Here is a 19,432-nt window from a genome sequence, read left to right as displayed (position 1 = left end):
GTACTTGGTCCTCTCTTATTCATTATTTATATAAATGATTTAGACAAAAATGTCCAAAATGCACAACTTCATTTTTATGCTAATGATACTGTTATTTACTGTTACGGATACAAGTATCCTGTGTGTATCCTGTGTGTGTGTGTGTATTTCTTTTCTCTCCTTCTCCCCTGCCACAGGTGGCAATCATCACTCCCCAATCAGTCACCAATCAATCATCAATCAGAAAACACACCTCCTCCTGTTTTCTACCCAATCACAGTTCCTTTCCCTTGGTTTAAAAACCCTGTCAGTTTTCTCTAGAGCTCACTCTCTGTAAATGCCATATGTCTGTAGAGCTCTATGGTTCACGTGTGCCTACTATGTCTTTATCTCGTATGTATTGAGCTCTCTTTTGTTTGAGCGCCTCCATATCACTTTGTCCTCACCTGTGAGTATTGTTTTTGGTTATGGTGTTTGTTTGCTGGTGGGGAAAAGGGGGAACCAAGACAAGTCGCCCATGGGCATACACTACCCGTAGGTAAACTTTGTTAAAAACACTAGTTAGAACTGGGTGCACCACCCACTGTATTTTTGGTTAGTTAGCTGTTGTTGAAATAGGCTAGTCTAGTTTAGGGGTGTTTTTGAATACTTATTATTTCTTTCCTTGGGTCCAGCTCAGCCCCTTTTCCTGCTCCCCCCCCCATTATTACCGTGTGTTTTCTAATAAACCATGTGTTTGACGGTAATTTAGTTGTCTGTGGTTATTTTGTTCTCACTTACTTTTCACTATTTTAAACTGCAAAACCCTTATGCACCACTGCATTTTGTATACCAGGGTTGGCTGGCCTTCTCTTGTCACTCGTAGGCTCCGGCGCTGGTATACTTTTATTTACAAAGCCATTTTGGGTTTACTACCTTTTTTGGGGGGTATTTTTATTGTTCAGAAATGTGGTGGGTGCTCTCTTCGTTCGCTCGCTGGACTTCATCCTGCTAACTGTTCCAAATGTCTGAACTGAATTTGGTAAAAAGGGCTTTTATGTACTCTGCCCCATCGTCTTGGAACACCTTACAAAATACTTTTAAACTGGAAGAACTTGTCCCGATTGGTGTTTTTAAATCATTGAAGGATTTTGAGGCTGATTCCCTGACCTGTCAATGTTTTTAATTAGCTGTTTTATGATTTTGTTATACTCTTGTGAATTCAATGGTTTTTACTAGATTACTTGTAGTTTTTCATGTGTGTCTAATTTTTGTAATGACTTGGTGCTGCCTATCTCGGCCAGGACGCTCTTGAAAAAGAGATTTTATATCTCAATGAGCCCTTCCTGGTTAAATAAAGTTCCTAAATACATTTCAAATGTATTGGAAACAGGTTATGAAGTTATTTCACATGCCATGTAACATTAGAATTGTAAACAATGTTTCGTGTGAAATTTGTGGTTTATGGGTATAAAAACCTACTAGAGTAAGGAAGTCTTGGCCTATGTGACAATACTTCCTCATTTAGGTTTAGTCATTTGTCAAAGTATGGCGACTGTGCGTTTCACCCTCTCTATTCTACTAACTCTCCTCCATCATTCAGGTAAAAACAATTCTAAAACATCTGTATAGTGATATTTAATATATTGATTAGACATGTGTATATAATCTGGTTAGTAAGTAACAGGCAGTATAATTTGTATTGATTACTCTGCTTATAACCAGTCCAAATCAAATTGTATGTCACATGCGCCGAATACAACAGGTGTAGATCTTACCGTGAAATGCTTACTTACAAGCCCTTAACCAACAATGCAGTTCAATAAATAGATTTAATCAAATATTTACTTAATAAAAAGCAAAAAATCCAAACAATCAAAAAGTAACACAAGAAATGTACATAACAAGTGTACAGGGTAGTCGAGGTAATTTGTAAAGTGACTATGCATAGATAATAAACAGCGAGTAGCAGCAGTGTAAAAACAAATGTAAATAGTCTGGGTGACCATTTTATTAGTGTATTGGTGTACTGGATGTCTAGCCGGTGTACTGGATGTCTAGCCGGTGTACTGGATGTCTAGCCGGTGTACTGGATGTCTAGCCGGTGTACTGGATGTCTAGCCGGTGTACTGGATGTCTAGCCAGTAGGTGACACAGGAACTTAGATGAAGTACTAAAGTTAAGTCATGAGATATGTTGATTTTTACAACATCCAAGTAATTGATAGACTTTTAAATTGAAAGTACAGTATGTAATTAACTGTAGGGCACATAAAAAAAAAAAATACTGGTTTTAAATATGTTTTGTAATACAACAATGTTTGGTTGTGATAGTATACTGTACTATTGTAAGAACAAGTTCAGTGTCATTACAGTAAAGTCAGTGACGGGAAACTACCCCATTTGTAGCATGGAACTTCTCGCTCCCGGAAATGCAATGCTCAGCTGTTTTTAGACATGTCTGTCAGCCAACCACAAATATGTGGGCTGAAAAAGACCCCCTCTCTTGAGCATCCAAGTTATCTATGCTTTTAGGCAGATTAGGTTGTACTTCCTGGAGTTATACTTCATCAAGTTGCTTTTACTGAACGGTTTCTGAAACTGAACTTCATTTTTATTTAACCTTTATTTAACTAGGCAAGTGAGTTAGGCAAGTGAGTTAAGATTGGATTCTCATTTACAATGACAGCCTACCAAGGAACAGTGGGTGAACTGCCTTGTTCAGGGGCAGAACGACAGATTTTTACCTTGTCAGCTCAGGGATTCGATCCAGCAACATTTTGGTTATTGGCCCAACCTGCCTCCCCAACTGAACAGTTGATAGTGTGTATCATATCCCAGTTCTTTATTGCAAAAGTACTTCTGTATGACTTGTAACAAAGGTTGTGACTCTGTTGATCTAAAGGCAGCTGATCTTTTTAATGGGTTAATATTTAAACCGTTTAGCAAATAGGGTGTATAGAGAAATTCTAGCCCAAACTACAAAGCCTGCAAATTGGGTCATTACGATGTGTCAGCCAGTTTGGCTATTTGCAAAAACTAAAAATGTGCACATATTCCTTTAGGAGGTTGCGTTGCTAAATTCATATCCTACTGCTCTATTTGTCACATTGTTTGATGGGCTTTTTCATATTTTTTTACATTACGTATTCTGTGTTTATTTCAGAGCCCAGTGCTGAGACCTCTGTGTTTGTGCTGAAGGGACAGGATGTTCGCCTGAATGTCCAGACAAATGTTCAACTGAAAGAAGATGTTGATGTGCTATTTTGGAAGTTTAACAGATCAGTCAATGTTGTAAAGTACCCACCAAAAGTTACCTTTGAAAGATACCGAGGTAGGGCTGAATTTAGTGAGGGAGACTTCTCTCTGCTACTGAAGAACCTCCAGGAAGGAGACAGTGGACTTTATGATGCAGTAGTGACTGGTAACAATGACAGCAACGTAGCTAAATACTTGATAAAAGTCCAAGGTATGTTTGACAGTTTTTCTATTTTATTATATAGTGACAGTTACAGTATCAATCAATAGAGCTAAACATGGTGTACAGGTTAAATGCATATTCATTGGGACTCTAGCTCATGTACTCAGGTTAATAAACTAACAATAAATGGTTTTGATATGTTTTCAGTGAGTTGTGCCTCCAGTCCTGACAGTGAACTCTGACTCCACCAACAATGACACCTGTACATGCACACACAATAAACTAGACTACATGTCATTGAAAACTCCACTCCAGACCTGACTGCCCTTGACCAGCACAAAAACATCCTTTGGTGTACTGCATTAGCATCGAATAGCACCAGCAATATGCAACTTTTCAGGGAACTTAGGAACCAATATACACAGGCAGTTAGGAAAGCAAAGGATATAATTTTCTAACAAAAATTTGCATCCTGTAGCACAAACTCTCAAAAGTTCTGGAACACGATAAGGTCCATGGAGAATAAGAGCACCTCCTCCCAGCTGCCCACTGCACTGAGGCTCGGAAACAATGTCACAGCCGATAAATCCACTATAATTGAGAATTTCAATAAGCATTTTTTTACGGCTGGCCATGCTTTCCACCTGGCTACACCTACCCTGGTCAACAGCCCTGTACCCCCCCCACAGAAACTTTCCCAAGCCTCCCCATTTCTCCTTCACCCAAATCCAGATAGCCGATGTTCTGAAAAAGCTGCAAAATCTGGACCCCTACGAATCAGCCGGGCTAGACAATCTGAACCCATTCTAAAATTATCCGCTGCAATTGTTGCAACCCCTATTTCTAGCCTGTTCAACCTCTCATATCGTCTGAGATCCCCAAAGATTGGAAAGCTGCCACGGTCATCCCCCTCTTCAAAGGGGGAGACACTCTAGACCCACACTGCTACAGACCCACACTGCTACAGACCTATCTATCCTACCCTGCCATTCTAAGGTCTTCGAAAGCCAAGTTAACAAACAGATCACCAACCATTTCGAATCCCACCGTACTTTCTCCACCATGCAATCTAGTTTCCGAGCTGGTCATGGGTGCAACTCAGCCACACTCAAGGTCCTAAACAAGATCATAACCGCCATCGATAAGAGACAATACTGTGCACCCGTCACCACATTCTTATCGGCAGTCAAATGACTGCCTCGCCTGGTTCATCAACTACTTCTCAGAGTTCAGTGTGTCAAATCGGAGGGCCTGTTGTCCGGACCTCTGGCAGTCTCTATGGGGGTGCCACAGGGTTCAGTTCTCAGGCCGACTCTTTTCTCTATTCATCAATGATGTCGCTCTTGCTGCTGGTGATTCTCTGATCCATCTCTACGCAGACGACACCATTCTGTATACTTCTGGCCCTTCTTTGGACACTGTTAACTAACCGCTAGATGAGCTTCAATGCCATACAACTCTCCTTCCATAGCCTCCAACTGCTCTTAAATGCAAGTTAAACTAAATGCATCCTCTTCAACCAATCACTGCCTGCACCTGCCCGCCCATCCAGCATCACTACTCTGGACGGTTCTGACTAATATGTGGACAACTACAAATACCTAGGTGTTTGATTAGATTGTAAACTCTCCTTCCAGACTCACGTTAAGCATCTCCAATCCAAAATTAAATCTAGAATTGGCTTCCTATTTCACAACAAAGCATCCTTCACTCATGCTGCCAAACATACCCTCGTAAAACTGACTATCCTACCGATCCTTGACTTCGGCGATGTCATTTACAAAATAGCCTCCAACACTCTACTCAGCAAATTGGATGCAGTCTATCACAGTGCCATCCGTTTTGTCACCAAAACCCTATATACTACTCACCACCTCGACCTGTATGCTCTCGTTGGCTGGCCTTCGCTTCATATTCGTCGCCAAACCCACTGGCTCCAGATTCTCTATAAGTCTTTGCTAGGTAAAGCCCCGCCTTATTTCAGCTCACTGGTCACCATAGCAGCACCCACACGTACCACGCGCTCCAGCAGGTATATTTCACTGGTCACCCCCAAAGCCAATTCCTACTTTGGCCGCCTTTCCTTCCAATTCTCTGCTGCCAATGACTGGAACCAATTGTAAAAATCACTGAAGCTGGAGACACACATCTCCCTCTCTAACTTTAAGCACCAGCTGTCAGAGCAGCTCACATATCACTGCACCTGTACATAGCCCATCCAACTATCTCATCCCCATACTGTTATTTTTTTGCTCCTTTGCACCCCAGTATCTCTACTTGCACATTCATCTTTTGCACATTTATCACTCCAGTGTTGTAATTGCTCAATTGTAATTATTATCTCCCTCCCGTATCTTACCTCATTTGCACACACTGTACATAGACTTTTCTATTGTGTTATTGACGGTATCAAATCACATTTATTTATATAGCCCTTCTTACATCAGCTGATATCTCAAAGTGCTGTACAGAAAGCCAGCCTAAAACCCCAAACAGCAAGCAATGCAGGTGTAGAAGCACGGTTGCTAGGAAAAACTCCCTAGAAAGGCCGAAACCTAGAGTGGAACCAGGCTACAAACTGTATGTTTGTTTATTCCATGTGTAGCTCTGTGTTGTTGTTTGTGCTGCACTGCTTAGCTTTATCTTGGCCAGGTTGCAGTTGTAAATTAGAACTTGTTCTCAACTAACCTACCTGGTTAAATAAAGGTGAAATAAAAAATATATGCTTTGCTGATTTTTATATTTTGTGGGAGGAAGCAGAGGAACTATCGTGGGAGGAAGTGGACGACAACTCTGTCAAAGTCTGGATACCTGTCGGTGTCCTCATCATAGTTGGATTATTCGTCCTGATTAGCATTGTTCTTTGGCGAAAGATAAATGAAGGTAAGCTCAGGATCAATAACTATTGTGAATACTGGTGATAACAGGATGTGATTAAATGTCAATTTTGTATAGATTATATACACACACATCGATATGCATTTACACATACAAATACATGCATACATATACAGTACACATACACCACCGTTCAAAAGTTTGGGGTCACAGAGAAATGTCCTGGTTTTTGAAAGAAAGGCAATTTTTTTCCCCATTAAAATAACATAAAATTGATTAGAAATACATTGTTAATGTTGTAAATGACTAGTAGCTGGAAACGGCTAATTTTTAATGGAGTATCTACAGAGGTGTACAGAGGCCCATTATCAGCAACCATCGCTCCTGTGTTCCAATGGCACGTTGTGAGAAAGAGGACAAGTATATTAGTGTTTAGTTTGAGAAACAGACACCTCACAAGTCCTCAAATGGCTGCTTCATTAAATAGTACCCGCAAAACACCAGTCTTAACAGTGAAGAGGCGACTCCGGGATGCTGGTCTTCTAGGCAGAGTTGCAAAGGAAAAGCCATATCTCAGTCTGGCCAATAAAGATAAAATATTAAAATGGGCAAAAGAACACAGACACTGGACAGGGGAACTCAAAAGAATCTGCCGTTTCCAGCTACAGTAGTCATTTACAACATTAACAATGTCTACACTGTATTTCTGATCAATTAGATGGTATTTTAATGGACAAAAAATGTGCTTTTCTTTCAAAAACAAGGACATTTCTAAGTGACCCCAAACTTTTGAACGGTAGTGTATATACAGTACCAGTCAAAGTTTGGACACACCTACTCATTTAAGGGTTTTTCTTAATTTTTACTATTTTATACATTGTAGAATATTAGTGAAGACATCCAAATGATGAAATAACACATATGGAATCATGTAGTAACCAAAAAATGGTTAAACATATTTTATATTTGAGATTCTTCAAAGTAGCCACCTTTTGTCTTAGTGACAGCTTTCACACTTTCTGCATTCTCAATGTATAAAATAGTAAAAATAAAGAAAAGCCCTTGAATGAGTAGGTGTGTCCAAACTTTTGACTGGTACTGTATATATACACTACATTGCCAAAAGTATGTGTACAGCTGCTCGTCGAACATCTCATTCCAAAATTATGGGCATTAATATGGAGGTGGTCCCCTCCTTTGCTGCTATAACAGCCTCCACTCCGCGTTAAGATTTCACTGGAACTAAGGGGTCTAGCCCGAACCATGAAAAACAGCTCCAGACCATTATTCCTCCTACACCAAACTTTACAGTTGGTACTATGCATACTGGCAGGTAGTGTTCGGGCATCGGCCAAACAGATTCATCTGTCGGACTGCCAGATGGTGAAGCGTGATTCATCACTCCAGAGAACGAGTTTCGTCTACTACAGAGTCCAATGGTGGCGAGCTTTACACCACTCCAATCTTAGGCTTGAGTGTGGCTGCTCGGCCATAGAAACCCATATCATGAAGTTCCCGATGAACAGTTCTTGTGTCGGCGTTGCTTCGAGGCAGTTTGTAACTCAGAAGTGTTACAACCGAGGACAAATTATTTTTTCAGCTGAGGTCCTGTTCTGTGGGCTTGTGCGGCCTTCCACTTCGTGGCTGAGCCGTTGTTGCTCCTAGACATTTCCACTTCACAATAACAGCACTTACAGTGGACCGGGGCAGCTCTAGCAGTGCAGAAATTTGCCTAACTGACTGGTTGGAAAGGTGGCATCCTATGATGTTGCCACGTTGAAAGTCATTGACCTGTTCAGTAAGGCCATTTTACTGCCATTGTTTGTCTATAGAGGTTGCACAACTGTGTGCTCGATTTTATACACCTATCAGCAATGGGTGTGGCAGAAATAGCCGAATTCACTCATTTGAAGGGGTGTCCAGATACCGTTACAATGTGGTGTATATTAAACAGTTCATATATATACAGTGCCTTGCGAAAGTATTCGGCCCCCTTGAACTTTGCGACCTTTTGCCACATTTCAGGCTTCAAACATAAAGATATAAAACTGTATTTTTTTGTGAAGAATCAACAACAAGTGGGACACAATCATGAAGTGGAACGACATTTATTGGATATTTCAAACTTTTTTAACAAATCAAAAACTGAAAAATTGGGCGTGCAAAATTATTCAGCCCCTTTACTTTCAGTGCAGCAAACTCTCTCCAGAAGTTCAGTGAGGATCTCTGAATGATCCAATGTTGACCTAAATGACTAATGATGACAATCCACCTGTGTGTAATCAAGTCTCCGTATAAATGCACCTGCACTGTGATAGTCTCAGAGGTCCGTTAAAAGCGCAGAGAGCATCATGAAGAACAAGGAACACACCAGGCAGGTCCGAGATACTGTTGTGAAGAAGTTTAAAGCCGGATTTGGATACAAAAAGATTTCCCAAGCTTTAAACATCCCAAGGAGCACTGTGCAAGCGATAATATTGAAATGGAAGGAGTATCAGACCACTGCAAATCTACCAAGACCTGGCCGTCCCTCTAAACTTTCAGCTCATACAAGGAGAAGACTGATCAGAGATGCAGCCAAGAGGCCCATGATCACTCTGGATGAACTGCAGAGATCTACAGCTGAGGTGGGAGACTCTGTCCATAGGACAACAATTAGTCGTATATTGCACAAATCTGGCCTTTATGGAAGAGTGGCAAGAAGAAAGCCATTTCTTAAAGATATCCACAAAAAGTGTTGTTTAAAGTTTGCCACAAGCCACCTGGGAGACACACCAAACATGTGGAAGAACTCTGGTCAGATGAAACCAAAATTGAACTTTTTGGCAACAATGTAAAACGTTTTGTTTGGCGTAAAAGCAACACAGCTCATCACTCTGAACACACCATCCCCACTGTCAAACATGGTGGTGGCAGCATCATGGTTTGGGCCTGCTTTTCTTCAGCAGGGACAGGGAAGAAGTTCTTCAGCAGGGACAGGAAATTGATGGGAAGATGGATGGAGCCAAATACAGGACCATTCTGGAAGAAAACCTGATGGAGTCTGCAAAAGACCTGAGACTGGGACGGAGATTTGTCTTCCAACAAGACAATGATCCAAAACATAAAGCAAAATCTACAATGGAATGGTTCAAAAATAAACATATCCAGGTGTTAGAATGGCCAAGTCAAAGTCCAGACCTGAATCCAATCGAGAATCTGTGGAAAGAACTGAAAACTGCTGTTCACAAATGCTCTCCATCCAATCTCACTGAGCTCGAGCTGTTTTGCAAGGAGGAATGGGAAAAAATTCAGTCTCTCGATGTGCAAAACTGATAGAGACATACCCCAAGCGACTTACAGCTGTAATCGCAGCAAAAGGTGGCGCTACAAAGTATTAACTTAAGGGGGCTGAATAATTTTGCACGCCCAATTTTTCAGTTTTTGATTTGTTAAAAAAGTTTGAAATATCCAATAAATGTCGTTCCACTTCATGATTGTGTCCCACTTGTTGTTGATTCTTCACAAAAAAATACAGTTTTATATCTTTATGTTTGAAGCCTGAAATGTGGCAAAAGGTCGCAAAGTTCAAGGGGGCCGAATACTTTCGCAAGGCACTGTATATGTAGCGTCTCTGAACATCTTACTTTTAAATATTTATTGTATTTTTATGTTGTTAAATTATAGGTGACAAAGAGGAAATGATAAACACAGAGTATGCTACAGTCAGGGTAAGATACTGTACCTCGGCTACTGTCATTTAAAAAACTAAAATGTCATTGGAAAATGTATACATTCTTAATTAAAGATAAAGTTATTTCATTTAAGTTAATTTAATGCTTACATTTTTTCGCATTGAACAGCCACTGAGAAATATTACATTTATTGATTTGAGGTAATTAATTACCTTGTTTTGTACCCGGGTCACCGTTCATAAATTCACAGTGAAAATGTTACTGTATGTTTTTATTCTCCAGACTCCAGGTAACAGTCAAATAGGTGGTGAAGAGCAGGAATCTCCAGGTCCAGCATCACCCTCCATCTACAGTATGGTGGGACTACCCCAACCCCAGCCTGTTAACCACCAGCCTTTGCCTGTGGACCTCCCCATGGCCACCATGACCTCCATGCCTGAGAGTTTATATGCTGTGGTGGGGGAAAAGACTAGACAACAATAATAATGAATTTTAAAATTATTCTAGGCTGGGATTAACTCAGATTTTATTAGATTGCCATTTGTTGGCTAAGCATCTTTTAAAGCCAATGTTCCTGCATTCGCTGAGACAGCTTGCACAATAAATGCTGCACATGCTAGCTAAATCGGAAATTATCTTCAAATGGTGCCTAGATGCAGTGGTGACCCGTCATTCAGGGCAGGTGTTTTGAGCCCAACATTTTTAGCAATGGGCTTGCCTGTTTTGCATGTTATTTTGGCATTAATACGTGTCACATATCAGTTTGCAAACAATGTAAAAAATATATATATCATTGAGGTAATAAAGCTGCTTACAAACATGGTCTCTTTTTTGTTTTCTTGAGTAATGGAGCTCCAAAATGCAGGTGTTTCAGCCTAGCTCAGTGCTGGTGGTGGGGCAAGCCAGTCACACATTGGCCGCGGAGAGTGCCTGTAATCCGGAGGCTCTTTTCAATACCTTCCTTCGGGGGAAATAAAAGACGAGTTTGCAGCGCAGGGGTTACCATTGGACCTCGATTCCCTCATCGCCCTTACGATTAGGATTGTTGGGCGTCTACGACAACGTCGGAGTGAGAGGAGGTCGGGTCTCAGGAACATTAATTCATCCACTGCTGCTTGCTCACCTCCGAAGGAATCCAGAGGTCCCTGAAGTGTGTACTTCCGAGAGGAGCCGAAGCCACCCGAGTTCCCTCGAGAATCATCGGCGACGAGTGAGTCGGTTACTCATAAGCCTATGCAACTGGGCAGAGCTGGACTATCGCCTAGGGAACGTTCCCATAGACTGAGTTCCAACTGTTATCGGTACTGTGGGGCTGCGGGACATTATATTGCCACCTGCCCTGTTAAGAGACCTATTTCTTTAGTAGGTACAAGTACTCTGGTGAGAAAAACTGGGAATCCTCTAATTCCCATCATCCACACTCCTTTTTATGATACTGCTGTGGGGAGACCAGTCTAAGTCTCTTCGGGTGTTCATTGACTCCGGGGAGGATCAGAGTTTTATGGACGCTACCCTAGTTTCTGAATTATGTATCCTCACTCAACTCCTCTCTGTTCCCATGGACGCTAAGCCATTGGAAGTGTTACCCACAGCACTGTTCCTGTTAATCTGCGGGTTTCAAGAAATGACAGTGAGGCTATACAGAATTTCCTCATTGAGTCCCCCATGTTCCTGTTTTGGGATTTTCTTGGCTCCAAAAACACAACCCCGTTATTAACTGGACTACGAGTTCAGCCTGGGTTGGAGTCCGTTCTGTCATTCCTATTGTCTCAAAGTGGCGCAGCCTTCCCTGAGACGTCCTCCTCAGGGCTGAAGTAAAGCCTCGTATTTCTCTGCCGTTCCCGCAGAGTACCATGACATCCTGGAGGTCTTCAGCAAGACACGGGCTACTTCTCTTCCCCCGCATTGTCCCTACGATTGTGCCATTGACCTTCTCCCAGGCACCACACCGCCTCGTGGTTGGCTATAGTCCCCATCCGGCCCAGAGACCAAGGCCATGGAGTATATTGAGGACTCTCTGGCTGTTGGAAGCATCCGTCCTCCTGCATCCCCTGCCTGCACAGGGTTTTTCTTTGTGGAAAAGAAGAACAAGACGCTGCGTCCGTGCATTGACTACCAGGGTCTTAATGACTTAGCGGTCAAGAATCGTAACCCCCTACCACTCCTCTCCTCGGCTTTCAAACCTCTCCAGGAGGCTACCATGTTCTCCAAGCTGGACCTTCGGAATGCATACCACCTGGTTCGGATATGCAAAGGAGATGAGTGGAAGACAGCCTTCAACACTGCCAGTGGACATTATGAGTACCGGGTCATGCTGTTTGGACTCACCAACTCACCACTGTCTTCCAGGCCCTGGTAAACGATGTGCTCCGTGACATGTTAAATTGATTTGTGTTCGTAAACCTCGATGACATCTTGGTGTTTTCCCGTTCTGCCCAAGAACAAGTCTTCCATGTTCAACAAGTCCTTCAGCTCCTCCTGGAGAACCCGTTATTTGTGAAAGCGGAGAAGTGCGAGTTCCACCGTTCTACAATCACCTTTCTCGGATATGTCATCACGGAAGGAAATGTCCAGATGGACCCTGAAAAGTTGAAAGCAGAAGTGAATGGGTCCCAACCGACGTCCAGGGTGCAGCTACAACGTTTCCTGGGGTTTGCCAACTTCTCCCGCCGTTTCATTCGAGGCTACAGCACCAGTTGTGTAGGGATGCTACGGGAAAATGCAGCGTTTCCGAGCTATTGTGAATATCATGCTATTTTATTGTTCCCATTGTGGGTTTGCTATTTGCCACTAGCGTTGTTTTATTATAGAAAAGCTGCTGCAACCGAGCGTAGCATTAGCACAGTAGTTTGAGGTGTGCATTGAAATACCAGTATTTAATTTATCATAATTGAAGATCATTGTAACATGTATTGTTCTACAGGAAGCGCGCTGGTTACTATTTATTTATACTGAACAAAAATATAAACGCAGCCTGAAACGATTTCAAAGATTTTACTGAGTTACAGTTCATATAAGGAAATCAGTCAATTTAAATTAATTAATTAGGCATTAATCTATGGATTTCACATGACTGGACAGGGGTGCAGCCATGGGTGTGCATAGGATGGCATATGCCCACCCAATGGAGAGCCAGGCCCAGCCAATCAGAATGATTTTTTCCCTACAAAAGGGCTTTATTACAGACAGAAATACTCCTGTATCATTAGCTGTCAGGGTGGCTGGTATCAGACGATCCCGCAGGTGAAGAAGCCGGATGTGGAGGTCCTGGTCTGGCGTGGTTAAATGGGGTCTGTGGTTGTGAGGCCGGTTGGACGTACTGCCAAATTCTGTAAAATGACATTGGAGGCGAATTATGGTAGAGAAATGAACATTCAATTCTCTGGCAACAGCTCTGGTGGACATTCCTGCAGTCAGCATGCCAATTGCACACTCCCTCAAAACCAGAGACGTTTGTGGCATTGTGTTATCTGACAAAACTGCACACTTTAGAGTGGTCTTTTATTGTCCCCAGAACAAGGTGCACTTGTGTAATGATCATGCTGTTAAATCAGCTTATTGATATGCCACCCCTGTGGATGGATTTTCTTGGCAAATGAGAAATGCCCTCTAACAGGATGTAAACACATTTGTGCACAACATTTGAGAGAAATATGCTTTTTGTGCTTATGGAAACTTTTGGGGATCTTTTATTTCAGCTCATGGAACATGGGACCAACACTGTACATGTTGCCTTTATAATTTTGTGGGTTCTTCAAAGCACACCTTAAGTCTACAAAGGTAAAAATAATAAGAACTGATGGCAGTGTTCCGGTTCTTAAATTAACCTTAAGGTAATTTTTTTAACCTTCAATTATCCTGAAAGGTCCTTCAAGAACCATTTTATTTTTAGTGTGGTCTTTCAGTGGACACCCCCTTGAGTGTCTTTCAGAACCCCTCCTAGAACCCCACCTGATTCGTTTTGGTTGTTGTTAGTGACTCTTTGTTAGTTCCCCCTTCTGTTTGAATGACATTTTTTTGGTTTTGTTGCTGGGAAACGTAACACCCCTGAACATGTTATGCAGGTCATCAATCCAAACCCACAAATTAGATACTTTTTCACCACTGATGGTAGTCAAACCATTGTCCATAAAAGGGTAGAAAAGAGGATACTGTGCAAAAAGTATCTTTGCTTGTATCTGTGTTTCCTGTTGAGTTAAACTACAATTAAAATATTTTTCTGGCTCAAACCACACTGACAGAAGTAACACCAGCAGGCTAGGTGTGGTTCATAGAACTCATGTGTCTTTCACTTTACTTAAAAAGCCTGCCAATATAATGCTTTATAGCTTGTTAAAAGTATGTATGAATTTTTATAATGTCTTGTGATAAGTTATTTATTCTATGTATCAAAATGTCACCTGACACAAAATGGATTCGTCAGGCTCATTAGTCAGGATCAGGATCATCATCATGAGTCAGGTAATAAGATATTTTAAGAGAGGCATACATGCTCATGACATGACACGTCTTACAAAGCATTACAACAGCCTCATAATGTATCAAACCTGGAGGCTTTACAGGAAATATCCACTCCAAAAAGGTTTTCATTAGTCCACTGTTAATACAGCGGCAAAATGTTATGCATGTCAGCAGTCAAGGTTTCAAGATGTTGGACATTCAAGAAGCAAAGTGTCGCCGACCACATCCTCATGAGGGTGCAAAAGGCATCATCTGAGTTACTGACTTTAAACTACAATTGTCTCTATGTGCTTTTCCACAGCAGAAAAGTCCAATTCAATAATTTGTTTGAATTGAAGAAGGTTTAATAAAAGCAATAGATTAATAGAAAAACAGTTGAGCCATCAGGCATTTTCTGTAATACTGAAATATTATAAATATAGAATAACAGTATGTTAAAGTTCATAAGAGTATGAAATGTTCCTATCTAGTATCGGTTCAAATGGTCCACAGTGCATCACATGGTCTGTGACACCCCTCCCTCTCTCTCAATGGGCCAGGGAAGCTGATCCTAGATCTGTACCTAAGTGAAACTTCAACCTACACCTAAGGGGCCATAATCTGTATTGGTACTATGAGACGAAGCTACTGTCTGTCACTCCAGTAACTAGCTCCAGTACCTAGCTCAACAACTAACAGTATCAGTTGACTGGCCTGCGTGGCCCAATGGCTTCTCCACCACTTCTATCTTCTTCTGCTGTTCTGTGCTGCCTCACTGGCTGTCATCCTGGAACCACCACGTACAGTAACATTTAAAGGTCACTAATAGTGAAAATCATGATTTTCATCAAATTCAATGAAACCAGTAGGTTGACCCAAGTATTGTCAAATGACTGCAGCTTTTACACTGACAAGTTGATCATAAAGTTACTGGTCCCTTCCAGTAACTCTGGAATCAGGAAGCAGGCATTACTTCCAGGATAATGCAACTTAATTTATTGCCGGGACATATTATACACCAATGGTAGCGTCTTATAATCTCAACTAATTTAAATATGTAACTCCTTAAAACCACATGTGCGCATCATACGGCTTTGTTTGCAAACCGTAAGATACTGCAGCTCAAGCAGAACGTGGCAGAACGATACTGATGCCCCTTTGTATCTGTGTTGTGACTTTTAGCTAGCAAACTAACAGCATGCCGGAAAAACACACTCCACACTCCTTTTGTCTCTTAAATGAGGTCACCCTTGACGCAGCACCTATATTTGGGGAAGCTGTGCGAGCTGTCCTTCCCAGGACCCCTCCTATATGTGGGGAAGCTGTGCGAGCTGTCCTTCCCAGAACCCCTCCTATATGTGGGGAAGCTGTGCGAGCTGTCCTTCCCAGGACCCCTCCTATATGTGGGGAAGCTGTGCGAGCTGTCCTTCCCAGGACCCCTCCTATATGTGGGGAAGCTGTGCGAGCTGTCCTTCCCAGGACCCCTCTGTCCAGTCTGAGAGGCCTGACAAGGAGGAGTATATAGCTGGATTTGTCTCCCGCTTAAATCTTGGGGATGACTGAAGCCAAGTGGGTGACTGAAGCCTGCTTAATTGAATCGGGGCACATGGGTCCCTCTCCTCTCCCACTCCACTCCCCATCAATCTCTGTAGATGGTTGTATTTCCCAAAGCCTAGGTCATTAACTTCTACGTGATATGACATGACATTTTGTTACTTTGTATTATTTTTTACAAGCATTCAGACGGGAGATGAGTGTTACAAATTGGACGAATCAATGGGGTACTGCACATTGTAGGGTGACCAGGTTCCTATATTAGGCGTATGGCTCTAATAAAAATGTTCTGTCGCTTTTATTTCTCATGACTTTTCATGTTGATCAACATTTTGGCTATTTTGGCCTATGATCAAATAAATGTCTGATCAACACAAACAATTCTGAACATATTGCTATTTATAATGTGTCACATCATGATCTATTTCACCTGTCTTTGTGCTTGTCTCCACGCCCCTCCAGGTGTTGCCCATCTTCCCCATTATCCCCTGTGCATTTATATATATATTATACCTGTGTTCTCTGTTTGTCTGTTGCAATTCACCTTGTCTTGTCAGGTCTTACCAGCGTGCTTTCCCATCTTCCTGTTTTTCAAGTTCTGTTTCCTAGTTTTCCCGGTTTTGACTATTCTGCCTACCCTGACCCCGAGCCTACCTGCCTGACTCTGACCTGATTACAAATCTCTGCCTGTCCTCCACCTGCCCTTTGCCTGCCCAGTGTTTACAATACATCATCTGAGAACTCCCAAGTGGCGCAGCGGTCTAAGGCACTGCATCTCAGTGCTAGAAGGATCACTATAGACACCCTGGTTCGATTCCAGGCTGTATCACAACCTTGCTATGATTGGGAGTCCCATGGAGCAGTGTTGTCCGAGTTTGGCCGGTGTAGGCCGTCATTGTAAATAAGTATTTGTTCTTAACTGACTTGCCTAGTTAAATAAAGCTTACAGTTTTTATTTATTTTTTATTTAAAAAAAGAACTGTACTATCCACCTCCTGTGTCTGCATCTGGGTCATATCATAGTCATGATAGTACGAACTGGCCATTACTGACCCAGCAAACAGACCAACTCCACAATGCTGTCTCCCAGCAAGGAGCCACCATTGGAAGACACAAGGAGTTACTGCAATGCCTTACAGAGGGACTCCATACCGTGGCAGAATGCCATGACCAGGCGTTCGATACATTGCTGGAGCAATTCCGGGAATTCCCTACTAGGCAGGGGGCCCCACCAGTAATCCCCCAGACTCTCAGCAACCCCACTACCAGCGCCATTTCTTCCCAGCCTACCCCAGTGTCCGAAGAACCCCGCTTACCTTCTCCGGAGCTCTACGGCGGAGATTCTGGAACCTGCCGGGCCTTTCTCTCCCAGTGCTCCCTCATCTTCGAGCTGTCGCCTTCTTCGTTCCCCTCTCACCCCTCGAGGATAGCGTACCTCATAATACTGATTATGAGTTTCCCATCCTACATTGCTCGTACCCCTCTCCATGCTACCCTGTTGTGGGGCGACCATTCCAAATCTGTCCGGGTACTCATTGACTCTATGGACGACGAGAGCTTTATGGACGCTACCCTTGTGTTGAAACTGGGAATCCCCACACAACCCCTCCATTCCTATGGATGTCAGAGCGTTGGAAGGGTGCTCTATTGGCAGTCCCCCACACTACATTTCCCATTAACCTAAGAGTGTCAGGCAATCACAGTGAGAGTATGCAGTTCCTGCCCATTGAATCCCCTCATGCACTCATGGTTTTGGGGTTCTCCTGGTTCCAGAGGCACAATCCTCTGATCGACTGGGCTCTTGGTTCTATCCTGGGTTGGACCCCGTTTCGCCATGGGCATTGCCTGATGTCGGCACTCCTTGCCCTGGGACGTCTTCCTACGGGCTTGGGAAAATCCCTGAACCTCTCCGTCGTTCCAGCAGAATACCAGGACCTCCGGGAGGTTTTCAGCAAGGCTCGTGCCCCCTCGCTTCCTGCGCATCGGCCCTATGACTGCGCCATCGACCTTCTCCTGGGCACTACACCTCCACGGGTGCGACTTTGTCCCTGTCGGGTACGGAGACCAAAGCAATGGAAGGGTATATTGAGGACTCTCTCACTGCTGGGTTTATGCGCCCCTCTTCCTCCCCGCCGGCTCAGGGTTCTTAAATGTGGAGAAGGACTGTTTTCATGTACATTCCCTTATGTGTAAGCTTCTAATGTGACTCAGGCTTTAAAAAGTGTATCAGTGAACTGTACTCTGGTTTTCGTTACAAAACAATAGAAATACAGGATATTGCTGCTGTTTGTCTGATATCCAACAGTCCATGATCAACTCTCAGCTCTGTTCACAAGGGTGTTTCAAAAAGCTGTCAGTCAAGGTGAGCTCATGAATAGTATACCTGCACAACATCATAAAATGATTTCCAGGTAATAACGGTTCATGGCATTCTGCTTCCGGCTTTTCACCGTTGTTGGTAATACATTAGCATTCTTAAAAGTATTGTTTATATATACAGTACCAGTCAAAAGTTTGGACACACCTACTCATTCAAGGGGTTTTCTTTATTTTTACTATTTTCTACATTGTAGAATATTTGTAAAGCCATCAAAACTATGAAATAACACATATGGAATCATGTAGTAATCAAAAAAGTGTTAAACAAATCAAAATATATTTTATATTTGAGATTCTTCAAAGTAGCCATCCTTTGCGCTTGATGACAGCTTTGAACACTCTTGGCATTCTCTCAACCAGCTTCATGAGGTAGTCACCTGGAATGCATTTCAATTAACAGGTGTGCCTTCTTAAAAGTAAATTTGTATAATTTCTTTCCTTCTTAATGTGTTTGAGCTAATCAGTTGCAAGGCAGGGGTGGTATACAGAAGATAGCCCTATTTGGTAAAAGACCAAGTCCATATAATGGCAAGAACAGCTCAAATAAGCGAAGAGAAACGGCAGTCCATTATTACTTTAAGACATGAAGGTCCGTCAATGTGGAACATTTCAAGAACTTTGAACGTTTCTTCAAGTGCAGTTGCAAAAACGATCAAATGCTGTGATGAAACTGGCTCTCATGAGGACCCCCACAGGAAATAAAGACCCAGAGTTACTTCTGCTGCAGAGGAAAAGATCATTAGAGTTAATTGCACCTCAGATTGCAACCCAAATAAATGCTTCACAGAGGTCAAGTAACAGACACATCTCAACATCAATGTTTCAGAGGATACTGAGTGAATTTGGCCTTCATGGTTGAATTGCTGCAAAGAAACCACTACTAAAGGACACCAATAAGAAGAAGAGACTTGCTTGGGCCAAGAAACACAAGCAATTGACATTAGACCGGTGGAAATTGGTCCTTTGGTCTGATGAGCCAAGATTTAAGATTTTTGGTTCCTACAGCTTTGTGAGACGCATAGTTGGTGAATGAATGATCTCTGCATGTGTGATTCCCACCGTGAAGCATGGAGGTGGAGGTGTGATGGTGTGCGGGTGGTTTGCTGGTGACACTGTCTTTGATTTATTTAGAATTCAAAGCACACTTAACCAGCATGGCTACCACAGCA

General features: G+C 42.5%; 1 protein-coding gene across 1 annotated transcript; it reads left to right on the top strand.

The window, feature by feature from the left end:
- Nucleotides 1–1,504: 1,504 nt before the first annotated feature.
- On the top strand, nt 1,505–10,710 carry LOC139387479 (uncharacterized). The gene is made up of 5 exons (XM_071133716.1): nt 1,505–1,561; nt 3,124–3,426; nt 6,136–6,261; nt 9,883–9,926; nt 10,173–10,710. The coding sequence occupies exons 1-5, from the start codon at nt 1,507–1,509 to the stop codon at nt 10,371–10,373; spliced, it is 729 nt and encodes a 242-aa protein (XP_070989817.1). The 5' UTR covers nt 1,505–1,506; the 3' UTR covers nt 10,374–10,710.
- Nucleotides 10,711–19,432: the final 8,722 nt, after the last annotated feature.

The sequence above is a fragment of the Oncorhynchus clarkii genome, chromosome 28, assembly GCF_045791955.1.
Source record: "Oncorhynchus clarkii lewisi isolate Uvic-CL-2024 chromosome 28, UVic_Ocla_1.0, whole genome shotgun sequence".
NCBI lineage: Eukaryota > Metazoa > Chordata > Actinopteri > Salmoniformes > Salmonidae > Oncorhynchus > Oncorhynchus clarkii.
This window is presented reverse-complemented; position numbering and strand designations above follow the sequence as displayed.